At 52.5% G+C, this 13288-nt stretch overlaps 1 protein-coding gene across 2 annotated transcripts in view; it reads left to right on the plus strand.

Moving 5' to 3' along the window:
- Positions 1-13288, plus strand: part of KMO (kynurenine 3-monooxygenase) — a 41880-nt gene that overhangs the window by 22671 nt on the left and 5921 nt on the right. For both annotated transcript variants that reach the window (XM_037912873.2, XM_043525817.1), the window contains 3 exons: positions 2521-2668; positions 10077-10134; positions 12109-12191. In XM_037912873.2, the coding sequence (XP_037768801.1) occupies positions 2521-2668; positions 10077-10134; positions 12109-12191 (289 nt within the window). The remainder of the gene's footprint in view (positions 1-2520; positions 2669-10076; positions 10135-12108; positions 12192-13288) is intronic.

Genomic DNA, 13288 nt, shown 5'->3' on the forward strand with positions numbered 1-13288 from the left:
CTGTGTCTCTTGCTTGCAGGTGGTGATGGTCAGCGGCACCCCACCCTTAAATAGAGTCTGTTGCTTTTTAACCATGTGCTCAGCGAGAAGGTTCCAGCCCCCTCCCCAGTCAGGTTTGCCCCATCTGTGTAGAAAAGCCCATTGATCCATACTGGGTGAGCCAGTAGTTGAGAGCCAGTCAAGCTGACAACCCCAGATTGTGGTCTTAGTGACTTTTCGGTGAAACTCCTTTTCTGGGCAGTGCAGCTCTCTGGAATGCTATTTAATAGGCTGCCTTGGGCAAGTTTAGACATGTTCAGCACACAATAGGAAGTGGAGAACACAATTCATATGGACATAGCCACTCTGGCACAATTACATACAAAACCCACCAATGTCCAAAGAACATTGCAAAGTCAAGCTCTCCGAAGGTAGGAAATGCCAGAATTAAGGTCGCTGAGCCACCTTAATTCATCCCCCTTGTGCATGTGCATTACGACACAGTCATTATTACATAATCACATACCGTTTTGCAACAAGACCTTTGCTTCATTCAGTGCCCAAGGATGGACCTGCTCAGGACTGAATCCGGGCTGTGCAGTGAAGGAGGCTGGTGTCTGTAGGACCCTGTCTCATTTGTTGCAGAAGTTGGAAGGTGTGTAGTGAGTAAGTCAGGGATTGCCAGAGGAGAAGGGTCAGTCTTATGGCTCAGACAACTGGCTTCCATCTCTGACGCTGCCACAGAATTTCTGCGTGATGCTGTGAAACCAACCTTGTCACCGGTGGCCACTAACTGCGTGCTCCTCATTGGCTGGGTGGCCAGTTTGACCCCCTGAGGGCTGATTATCAGAGGTGTCATTTTTAAATCCCGCTGGGCTGGTCCTGACATTGCCCTTTTGCTAGCAGAACAATGAGATACGTGACACCTGTCGCTGACTCCAATATCCCCTAACCGGGCCCTGATTTCCAGAGAAGTCAGTGTGATGTGCATCCTTGCTGCCACCTACAGATCAGTCTCCAGCTTTACACAGCTGCCTTCCGGAGAGACTAGTGGGAGAGTGTGAGTTACTTCATCAGAGAACATTTTCCACACTGGCCACTCGTTTTTCTCCCGCAGTGGCGGGGAGGCACTCAGGTTCTGTGGTGACCAGTGGCAAGAAAAGCTCCTCAGAGAATGAGGGAATGAATATTTCTGTATTCAGAGCCAGGGGGCACTAGTGCACTGGGAACGAGGCAGAAACAACACACTGAAGAACAAGAATAAAACGGTTTCAGAGTAACAGCCGTGTTAGTCTGTATTCGTAAAAAGAAAAGGAGTACTTGTGGCACCTTAGAGACTAACCAGTTTATTTGAGCATGAGCTTTCGTGAGCTACAGCTCACTTCATCGGATGCTGCAGTTTCCACGATATGCTATGCATCCGATGAAGTGAGCTGTAGCTCACGAAAGCTCATGCTCAAATAAACTGGTTAGTCTCTAAGGTGCCACAAGTACTCCTTTTCTTTTTAAGAATAAAACGAAGCATTGAATTCCTGCCTCATTCCTCAGCAGAGTCTGCCCTGAGCTCTGAATGAGGCAGGGGCCCTGTGGAAAAGACAATGGGCCCGATTCTCAACTGCATCCCTTTGTGATCCTCAGGTGGCACAAAGGGGCCAAAAGGCAGCCGAGAGTCTGCCCGGCATAAGGGATGCCCGACTTGCCCTCTGCACCATTCACTCCACTCAGCCCAGAGCAGCAAGGGCGTTATGGGCTCCAGCTGCACTTAGGGTCCCATTAGCTGTGCAAGCTAGAGCAGCCTGCTGGGGCGGGTGTGTCATAAGAATCAGGGGAGCTGTAACCAGGCCAGATTCTCTCCTGCAGATTCAGAACTGGCCCCTTATCTACCCTTTGACCTACCTGGCCATGTGGAAGAGTCGACTCATGGCTGGGGCACCCCCTGGTGGCTGAGAATGGGGTAGCAGCCTGTGCCCCAGGCTGAGCCCGGAGCCCCCTCCCACACTCCAAACCCCTCGTCCCCAGCCCAGAGCCCGCACCCCCTGCCCCAGCCCGGTAAGAGTGAGGGTGGGGGAGAGCGGGGGAGGGGGGATGGAGTGAGCAGGGCAGGGCCTCAGGGAAGGGGCGGGGCCTTGGGGAAATGGGGGTAGATCCTGGGTTGCTCTTAAATTCAAAAAGTGATCTTGTGCTTAAAAAGGTTGGAGACCACTGCTGTAAAGGGATGCGGTGTAAGCAGGACCACAAACATGAGGGATCGTGTTAAATACGAGTATCTAGCTGTATAGTAATATACTACCTGATGGGGAACAGCAAACGTCTGCCTCCATTAAATTACCATTACATTCTGCAGCATGCGGCTGCTTAATCCCCTGGGTTGAATTAATGATCTAGCTGTTCAGGTTTCCCACAACTTTGAGCACAAGTACCCCAATGTAAAGGTTTGATTTTGCATCCTGGCACAGTACGTATTACATCGATGACTGATTCTCTCGTCTCCAATGATGACATCACACATTTCATGCAAACTTTCTATTGTTTTGGCTGAAGGCAAGAGCTGCAGCGTGATTACTTTTTGCTGCCACCCCAGGCCATGATCTCTGTGAAGTGCTCTTCATACCACGTCACCTCCCGGTGTGTGCTGATGGGAGACGCCGCCCACGCCATGGTACCATTCTATGGGCAAGGCATGAACGCTGTGAGTTTGCTGTTCCTAACGTCCTGCATAATTTGTGACCAAAAAGCCACTTCTTTTGAGTTCAGACATTTAGCTCCAGTTGGTTCCATTTGCTTACACAATTGATTGGCTGGCCCTGGGTCTTGCCGGGTTTGAGGCTTGGAGGAGGAGGAGGAGTTGACTGGGTCTGGATCCACACAAGACTGAGATTCCCTGATAGGCTGAAGGGACCTCTCTGAAGTGTGTTGGTTCTTTCTGCTCCCTGCAGAGTCACTCAAGCCTTAGAGTGAGGCGCCTGTATCTTCAGCTGCTGCTGGATGTCCAGACAGTGGTGTAGGGAAATACATTTGATCATGCATGCTCAGGCCAGAAGGCTACATCTTCCCTTTTCAGGTAGACTGTCACAGTGTAGGGCAACTGCACCTGAATTTCCCTTCTGAGGCATCCAGAGCACCCACTCTTAGACATCTGCTGTTGCCTCTCTTGCATGAAGACCGGTGCCTCTCTCCCTCCTGAGCGGGGTATTTCCAGGTTGCCTGCTCCCTGCCTACATTGTGAATTCTCCTTTCTTTTCTCTTCAGAGGTGGTAAATAGTGTAATGGCCCCAGTTCAGTTACCACACAGCTCTTTCTAAGCAAGCACATTTATTCTTAAGGTAAAAGCCTTACAGAGAAAATTAAAACAATAGAAGCCCTACACACATGGTAATAAGCCACTAGAGATCACCACCTGATTCCAACAAGGGCCCTGGCTGGTGGACAGTCCTTCCTACCTCCCCAGGGGTTTTCCTGCGGTTACAAGTTCATAGCGCCTTCTGCTCAGAACCAGAACACCCAGTTTTATGGGGTCAAAGTCCTTCCTACCCTTCCCCAAGGGTTGAGACCCACTTTGGGCCAGAGATCTTGTCTCTTTGCATGGACGAATCCCAGGCACTGCTACAGGCTGGGGACCAACTGGCTAAGCAGCAGTTCTGCAGAAAAGGACCTGGGGATTACAGTGGATGAGAAGCTGGATATGAGTCAGCAGGGTGCCGTTGTTGCCAAGAAGGCCAATGGCATATTGGGCTGCATTAGTAGGAGCATTGTCAGCAGATCGAGGGAAGTGATTATTCCCCTATATTTGTCACTGGTGAGGCCATGTCTGGAGTATTGCGTTCAGTTTTGGGCCCCCCACTACAGAAAGGATGTGGGCAAATTGGAAAGAGTCCAGCAGAAGGCAATGAAAATGATTAGGGAGCTGGGGCACATGATTTACGAGGAGAGGCTGTGGGAACTGGGCTTATTTAGTCTGCAGAAGAGAAGAGTGAAGGTGGGATTTGGTAACAACCTTTAACTACCTGAAGTGGGGGATCCAAAGACGATGGAGCTCGGCTGGTCTCAGTGGTGACAGATGACAGAACAAGGAGCAATGGTCTCAAGTTGCAGCGGGGGGAGGTTTAGGTTGGATATTAGGAAACACTATTTCACTAGGAGGGTGGTGAAGCACTGGAATGGGTTACCTAGGGAGATGGTGGGAGTCTGCTATAGACCACTGGACCAGGGGGATGAGGTGGATGAGGCTTTCTTCTGGCAACTAACAGAACTTACTAGATCGCAGGCCCTGATTCTCGTGGGAGACTTCAATCACCCTGATATCTGTTGGGAGAGCAATACAGCGGTGCACAGACAATCCAGGAAGTTTTTGGAAAGTGTAGGGGACAATTTCCTGGTGCAAGTGCTGGAGGAACCAACTAGGGGCAGAGCTCTTCTTGACCTGCTGCTCACAAACCGGGAAGAATTAGTAGGGGAAGCAAAAGTGGATGGGAACCTGGGAGACAGTGACCACGAGATGGTCGAGTTCAGGATCCTGACACAAGGAAGAAAGGAGAGCAACAGAATAAGGACCCTGGACTTCAGAAAAGCAGACTTTGACTCCCTCAGGGAACTGATGAGCAGGATCCCCTGGTAGAATAACATGAGGGGGAAAGGAGTCCAGGAGAGCTGGTTGTATTTTAAAGAATCCTTATTGAGGTTACAGGGACAAACCATCCCGAAGTGTAGAAAGAAGAGTAAATATGGCAGGCGACCAGCTTGGCTTAACAGTGAAATCCTTGCTGATCTTAAACACAAAAAAGAAGCTTATAAGAAGTGGAAGATTGGACAAATGACCAGGGAAGAGTATAAAAATATTGCTCGGGCATGCAGGAGTGAAATCAGGAAGGCCAAATCACACTTGGAGTTGCAGCTAGCAAGAGATGTTAAGAGTAACAAGAAGGGTTTCTTCAGGTATGTTAGCAACAAGAAGAAAGTCAAGGAAAGTGTGGGCCCCTTACTGAATGAGGGAGGCAACCTAGTGACAGAGGATGTGGAAAAAGCTAATGTACTCAATGCTTTTTTTGCCTCTGTCTTCACGAACAAGGTCAGCTCCCAGACTACTGCACTGGGCAGGACAGCATGGGGAGGAGGTGACCAGCCCTCTGTGGAGAAAGAAGTGGTTCGGGACTATTTAGAAAAGCTGGATGAGCACAAGTCCATCGGGCATCTGAGAGTGCTAAAGGAGTTGGCGGATGTGATTGCAGAGCCATTGGCCATTATCTTTGAAAACTCATGGCTATCGGGGGAGGGCCCGGACGACTGAAAAAAGGCTAATGTAGTGCCCATCTTTAAAAAAGGGAAGAAGGAGGATCCTGGGAACTACAGGCCAGTCAGCCTCACCTCAGTCCCTGGAAAAATTGTGGAGCAGGTCCTCAAGGAATCAATTCTGAAGCACTTAGAGGAGAGGAAAGTGATCAGGAACAGTCAGCATGGATTCACCAAGGGAAAGTCATGCCTGACTAATCTAATTGCCTTCTGTGACGAGATAACTGGCTCTGTGGATGAAGGGAAAACAGTGGACGAGTTATTCCTTGACTTTAGCAAAACTTTTGACACAGTCTCCCACAGTATTCTTGCCAGCAAATTAAAGAAGTATGGGCTGGATGAATGGACGATAAGGCGGATAGAAAGTTGGCTAGATTGTCGGGCTCAACGGGTAGTGATCAATGGCTCCGTGTCTATTTGGCAGCAGGTATCAAGTGGAGTGCCCCAAGAGTCAATCCTGGGGCTGGTTTTGTTCAATATCTTCATTAATGATCTGGAGGATGGCATGGATTGCAGCCTCAGCAAGTTTGCAGATGACACTAAATTGGGAGGAGAGGTAGATATGCTGGAGGCTAGGGACAGGATACAGAGGGACCTAGACAAATTAGAGGATTGGGCCAAAAGAAATCTTATGAGGTTCAACAAGGACAAGTGCAGAGTCCTGCACTTAGGACGGAAGAATCCAGTGCACCACTACAGAGTAGGGACTGAATGGCTCGGCAGCAGTTCTGCAGAAAAGGACCTGGGGATTACAGTGGACGAGAAGCTGGATATGAGTCAACAGTGTGCCCTTGTTGCCAAGAAGGCCAATGGCATTTTGGGATGTATAAGTAGGGGCATTGCCAGCAGATCGAGGGACGTGATCGTTCCCCTGTATTCGACATTGGTGAGGCCTCATCTGGAGTACTGTGTCCAGTTTTGGGCCCCACACTACAAGGAGGATGTGAAAAAATTGGAAAGCATCCAGTGGAGGGCAACAAAAATGATTAGGGGGCTGGAACACATGAGTTATGAGGAGAGGCTGAGGGAACTGGGATTGTTTAGTCTGCGGAAGAGAAGAATGAGGGGGGATTTGATAGCTGCTTTCAACTACCTGAAAGGGGGTTCCAAAGAGCATGGATCTAGACTCTTCTCAGTGGTAGCAGATGACAGAACAAGGAGTAATGGTCTCAAGTTGCAGTGGGGGAGGTCTAGGTTGGATATTAGGAAAAACTTTTTCACTAAGAGGTGGCGAAGCACTGGAATGCGTTACCTAGGGAGGTGGTGGAATCTCCTTCCTTAGAAGTTTTCAAGGGCTTGACAAAGCCCTGGCTGGGATGATTTGGTTGGGGATTGGTCCTGCTTTGAGAAGGGGGTTGCACTAGATGACCTACTGAGGTCTCTTCCAACCCAAATCTTCTATGATTCTATGATCAGAGTCAGTTTTAACTCAGGCTATTTAACTGAAAGTCCTTTCTCTGCCTGTTGGTCCCTGGAGAATCCAGTCTGAACCAGTCTATGTGAGTCTCCCTCCAGGCGGTGGGAGCTCTGTGGAGGTTTGACAACCTGAGTGAATTTTGCTAACCCCCCTCACTGTGCTTAGTCCCGGGAGGGCTGTGGTCCCCCTCCCCCAGAGAATTACATGCAATCTCTGGCCCACAATGGTGTGTAAACTTCATTCACTAAAGTTGAACTTCATTCAGCACTATTTGTCCGGGAGTTGCAGGAAACTGCCATCTGTCACCTGTCTGCATTGCACGGCTCCAGCCTGGGTCCTCGGGGGCTGCGGCTATGCGCTCAGGTCCCTTGGGAGCTGCAGGTGGAGCAAAGAGGAGCTGCCTGTGTGCTCAGGGGTGTTGCTCCCTGACATCACCTACCCCGCTGCTCCGTGCGCTAGTTCCAGCTTAGTGACCTTCTTGGCATCAATCTTTAAAGCCTGACAAGCAGGCTGGATCCCTGAGCACCTCTTCTCCAGCATGACACCTCCGCAGCCCAGCCCCCTGCAGGGCTTGGGCCAACAGCCCACTGGGGGAGCGGGGGGTGATTGTGGGTGGGTTTCCAGGAAAGGTGCTCCAGTGAGGACCTGGCGTCCCCACCGCTCGAGCTGGGCACTGGCTCTGAGGGGAGGGAGAGGCCCCAGGGAGTTGCCTGTGAGCCCTGTTCTTACAGCCTGGCGCTGGAACCCTTCTGCCCCTTAAAAACAGGAGAGTTAAAGAGCTGGCGCTTGGTGGCCTCTTTGTGGGAAAAGAGGAAGAGCCTCCCTGGGTAAATGCTCCTTCTCCCGACTGTAGGAGTGTCCGATGGGGAGAGGCTCTTGGGACCCGCAAGAGCAGGGAGAACTGAGCTCTCCAAACCCAGGGCTGCAGGCCTAGGCGCCGAGCTGATCCGTGGCAGGCAGTAGATGCTGGGAGGGAGGGGGAGGCGCTGATCGGTGGGGCCCAACACTGGGCAGGAGGCGCTGGGGGGAGGGGGTGGTTCTGGTTTCCTGTGGGTGCTCCAGCCCCGGAGCACCCACGGAGTCACGCCTACGGCTGCAGGCTCTCCTGAGTCCCTTCGGAGTTGTATCTCCCCTTCAGAGAGGAGAATGAGAAGAATGAGGGGGGATTTGATAGCTGCTTTCAACTACCTGAGAGGTGGTTCCAGAGAGGATGGTTCCAGACTATTCTCAGTGGTAGAAGAGGACAGGACAAGGAGTAATGGTCTCAAGTTGCAGTGGGGGAGGTTTAGGTTGGATATTAGGAAAAACTTTTTCACTAGGAGGGTGGTGAAACACTGGAATGCGTTACCTAGGGAGGTGGTAGAATCTCCTTCCTTAGAAGTTTTTAAGGTCAGGCTTGACAAAGCCTTGGCTGGGATGATTTGATTGGGGATTGGTCCTGCTTTGAGCAGGGGGTTGGACTAGATGACCTCCTGAGGTCCCTTCCAACCCTGATATTCTATGATTCACACCCATACACTCTCTGTGCTTCTGGATGGCTCTGTGCAGCAGGGCTGGAGATCACAGCTCTGGCTTTAGGGGAAATAACCCCCTTTTAAGTTTGCACCAAAATCGCTTTCTCTGCTCCATTTTGGGGCATAGCTGGGGTACTGATTGCTCACGGTCACAAACACTGGGACACCAGACGGGTGCACATCCCAGTAACTGTTTTGCTGCTGGAACTGGTGCAAAGCGTGGAGTCTCTCTTAGCTCATTGGAGTCTTTGCTTGGTTCAGACTTCATAAATCTATTCAGAAGCTTCAAAGCCTGTGTGCAGCCGGAGAAATGCCTCGCGCAGTTTGCTGCAGTCTCTTCTCACTGCATCGTTGTGATTTCCTGGTGGCGGAGAAGGTGATGGCTGTACTTCCCGTGTGTACTTCCTTCGTCAGTGCCCAGAGCGAGCTGGACTGTTTCCACCGGCTGCTAGTATTTGAGAGCCCCACACCAGAGCCAGCCTTAGCATTTTTGAGTGGGTCTGCCCCACAGTTGTGTGCCACTTGCCCCGCCCCCCACTGTAAGGGACTTCTGTCTACCAAGAACACAACCCTAACAGAGCGCTGAGCGGAGGCATTGGGGGGGCCCAAAATGGGGTGATTCTTTGGACCTTCCCCAGAGTTATCTTGCTGTGTAGCCCTTAACTACGTCACTGTCACTTTGGGCAGTAGATGGGCTACCCCTGCTGTCTACCTCTGCGGAAACTGAAGCACAGAGATTAACATCTCAGATTCGGCTCCCTCACAGTAGGGACCACGGTACAAGGGGCCTGATTTGCAAAGGTGCTGAGCATCCACAGCTCTCACTGCAGCTAATGGGCGTTGTGGGTGCTTAGCAACTCTGGGGGAAATAGTGCAGTAATCCCTGTCCTGGAACACATCTGCACCAGGGACAAGGCCAGGGCTGCTCGGCCAGACTTCAGCGTGCCTGGTCCCAACTTTCCAGTGCGACCCAGAGACCAGCCTTAACACAGTGGGGTTTGTATAGGGAAAAGTAGTTGAGTCTCTCGCTGGCATCTCTCTCACTTCCAGAGCTGCCCTCACTTTCTTCCTCCACCCCTGGGTCCTAGATGCCCCACTTGCCCCAGCTCTCTCTTTGCCTTGCCCCCTATCTTCAACCTTCTCTTGGTTCTTCTCCCTCCCGTGGCCAAAGGACGGGGAGCAGGTGCTGTCACTGTGGCTGGGATTCTCTCCAGGAGGGCAGGGCTGGTTCTCTTCCCCCCAGAAGGCTTAGGGAGGATTTTCTTGACCTCTCTTTCCTGCCCAGGGTGTAGGGGATGCATCAGCTCATCCCTACTGGTCCTGCAGCACCCTGCATTGGCATCAACCTCCTTTGGAGCCAGGCTCGTCCCCCTCCCCTGAGAAAGGGAGGGTCCAGCCAGAGATCAGGTTCAGAGGCACCTGCTGCTGCCCCAGGCCATTAAGGGTACCTTGACACAGCCAGCCCCCACCTCCCCTCAAAACTGCAGCCATGTATCTCAGAGCCCAGGCTAACTGACTCAGCTCATGAGGCTTGCACTGGGGGCTAGAAAGAACAGTGTAGACGTCTGGCCTGGGGCTGGAGTCCAGGGGCGGGTTTCAGGCCCTGGGCTCCGGCCCAAGCCCACATGTCTACACTGCTATTTTTAACCCTGCAGCGCAAGCCCCGTGAGCCTAAGTCAGTAGACCAGGCTCTGAGACTCGCTGCCGTGTTTTGGTTTTTTTGCTGTGTAGACATACCCTGAGCAGCCACTAAACCTGTTTAGACAGGGCAGCAGGTCTAGCCCAGGCCAGTGTTCCTCCCTGCCCCCTGCGTGCCAACCCCAGCTTAGGAGCAATAAGGCTTTTGCTGCCAGCTATTTTCCCTTTATTGTGTCTTCCAGGGATTTGAAGACTGCCTGGTCTTCGATGAGTTAATGGACCAATTCCACAATGATCTCAGTGAGTAAATCCCTGGGCATGGAAAACAGACCTGGGTGGGAACTCCGGGCAGTTTCATCTGACATCAGTCACCAAATGGGTGCTCCCAGAGATGGCCCCTGACCTACCCAGGAGATCAAGGGGGACCCTTATTGTGAGGGACAGTCAGGAATTAAACATTTGGCCAGGAGTCTCCCGTGGTATCTGATTATCCCCAGGAAGGGGCAGTCCTAGGGACCACAAGGGTCACCTCATCTAACCCCATCTAGTCGAGTCCTGGCCACTGTCTGCTCATGAGCTTCAGCACCAGGGGTTTGGAAAGCATTTTGGGTTTATTGCGTTATACTCTCACTCCCTTTGCCCATTCGCCCACGCTGTGGGTCTCGCTGTGCTGAGAACGGCTGTGGGATAAATCTGCGCCTTACAGTGATCCCTGGGTGAATTTCTACCTCCCCACAGGCTGAGCGGGTCTCCACCCCACGGCTAGGGGTGGGTGTTCGGGAGAGTGGGGAACCCCCACCACACTGAGAATCTCACACAACAAGAAGGAAAAGAGCCAAGGGCACTCAGATACTACCCAGTCATTTCTGTTTCCACTTCCGTCTCTCAACACGTCGTGGCCTCCACAGGCTTCCAGAGGAGTGATCCTAGGGCAGGAACTAGGAACACGGGACAGATCATGAGCCCGTGTCACAGGGATCTTGGAGTCATCATGGATAGATCTCTGAAAACAACCGCTCAATGTGCCGTGATAGGCAAAAAAGCCTACAGAATGTGAGGCTCCATGAGGAAAGGGATAGATAATAAGACAGAAAATATCATATTGCCTCTATAGAAATCCACGGCATGCCCACCTCTTGAATACTGCGTGTAGTTCTAGTCGCCCCATCTCAAAAATGATATCTTGGAATTGGAAAAGGTTCAGAGAAGGGCAACAGCAATGATTAGGGGGATGGAACAGCTTCCACATGAGGAGACATTGAAAAGACTATGTGGAACTCCTTGCCAGAGGAGGTTGTGAAGGCCAAGACTATAACAGGGGTTCAAAAAGTAATTAGATAAGTTCATGGAGGATAGGTCCATCAATGGCTACTAGCCGGAATGGGCAGGGATGGTGCCCCTAGCCTCTGTTTGCCAGAAGCTGGGAATGGGAGATAGGGGATGGATCACTTGATGAGAACCTGTTCTTTTCATTCCCTCTAAAGCACCTGGTATTGGCCACTGTCAGAATACAGGATACTGGGCTAGATGGACCTTTGGTCTGATCCATTATGGCCATTCTGATGTTCCTCTGTTGTCTGAATGGCACATGGCACTAGATGTGCCAAAGCCCACCCCTCTTCATCCTTCCCCAGGCACCTCTCCCCTCACTCCTATCGCCTCTTCCCCTTGCCCCGGTGGGCTGGCAGCAGCATGACTTCCTTGAAGCCACTCTGCATTGCCTGCGACACCGACATGCCCCATATCCCCTGTGCTCATGCGTGGCCCGTTGGATGCAGGCAGCAAGTCAAGCGAGGCAGGACAAGAAGACAGGCTGCGGGATGGGGAGACAGGGCCAGACAAGACTTATTTCAGAGAGAAGAGCTTGGTGCCAGCCCTGGGACCCAGCAGCCAGAAACCCTCCCCACCACCGGCACAGCACCACAGCAGCTCCCCGTTAGCCTTTGGGAACTGCACGGTGCTCGCAACTGGGGATGAGGCAGTGCCCACAGGGCTCACGGAGCGGACAGTCTGCAGAGGCTGGAGCTGATTCAGCTGTTGGGCTGCAGTCCCAGAAGCTACCCTCCTTTGGCTGGCGTTCGGTCTAGCCACCTCCTGAGAGGCAGGCTCAGTCGAGCGACGGGCAGTCGTGCTGTGTGCCCTGGGGAGAAGTGCATGCACCATGGAACGCCCCACTCCCTGGCTTGGAGGAGCTGGGAGAGGGACCAGGACAGAAGGCAGAGCCAGGGAGCAGAGTGGAGCCTAACTGGTATGGAACTGCTCCCTCTTCCCCAGGTGCCTGCCTGCCCAAGTTCTCCCAGCTGCGAGTGCCCGACGACCATGCCATTTCCGATCTAGCCATGTACAACTACATAGAGGTAAGACAGCCGAGCAGGGCGTGCAGACGCTCTACGCGTGGCGCGGATCTTCCCCTGCCGCGGGGGGGCCTGCGAGCGCTAGATGCCAGTGAGCAGTCCTGGGCTCAGGCAAAGCCCTGCGGGGGAAAAGAGGAGCTGTTTTAGGAACCTGGCCAGTTGTACTGAAATGTGGGTGCGCACGCGCTCAGGCAGGGCCAGATTGACGCCTTACGCACCCCTAGGCAGAGCATCATCAGCGCCCCCCCCACCCTCCGCCGACAGCTGACCTTGTGTTTTCTGTAAACGTCTTCTGTAAACTTTTAACTCACTTTTAACTCTTAGGCGTCCCTAGAATGCCGGTGCTCCTAGGCACGTGGCTACTGTGCCTAATTGGAAATCCGGCCCCATGCACATGCTGTTTTAAGTGGCAGGTCTCCTGTGCCCTTAGCGTAGTCAGAGAGATGTCTCATGTCTGTATTTTGTTGCAGTTACATGGTTCTGATAAGAGCAGCCTTTCCCCAGCTGTGCAGGAAGGGGCTGGTAGGGGAGGAGGGGTTGGGGGGCAGATTTCCAGAGCGCTGAGATGCTTTGCGTCATGCCCAGAACTCGAAGCTTGGCTACAGACAGCAGCCGTCCCTTCCTCTCTCTAGAACTGCGTATTACCGGATCAGGAGGGCAAATCCCTCCTCCCCCACCCCCGACTGCGAGGGCCTGAGGGCAGGATCGGAGAGGCAGGGGTGTGATCAGTTACTCTCCAGCACCCACACACACAAATTGGAGTTACCCCCTTCCACCACTTTCTGAATGTCTGGCTGTACAAGGGCCACAAATCGTCACACCTTTTGTTCCATCAGTGCCTGGCCTGTGTGGAGACCAGCCCTGCTAACTAATGTAAACAGAGATGTCAGATGTGCTGCTCTGAGTTCCCGGCTCCTCCTCTCAGTCTGTCCTCTGGAGTCCTGTGGCACCCAGATGTCCCACTCGAGAGGCTGATCTGGTTGGGCCCAGTGCTGTATGCACCCAGAGGGAAAGGCCCTGCTCTGAAGAGCTTGCAGGCTACGGGCTAGGCACCATGGGCATGTTCTGCCAGTCGAAGCGAAGATGTGAATTTAAAGCAC

Source organism: Chelonia mydas, chromosome 11 (assembly GCF_015237465.2).
Source record: "Chelonia mydas isolate rCheMyd1 chromosome 11, rCheMyd1.pri.v2, whole genome shotgun sequence".
NCBI lineage: Eukaryota > Metazoa > Chordata > Testudines > Cheloniidae > Chelonia > Chelonia mydas.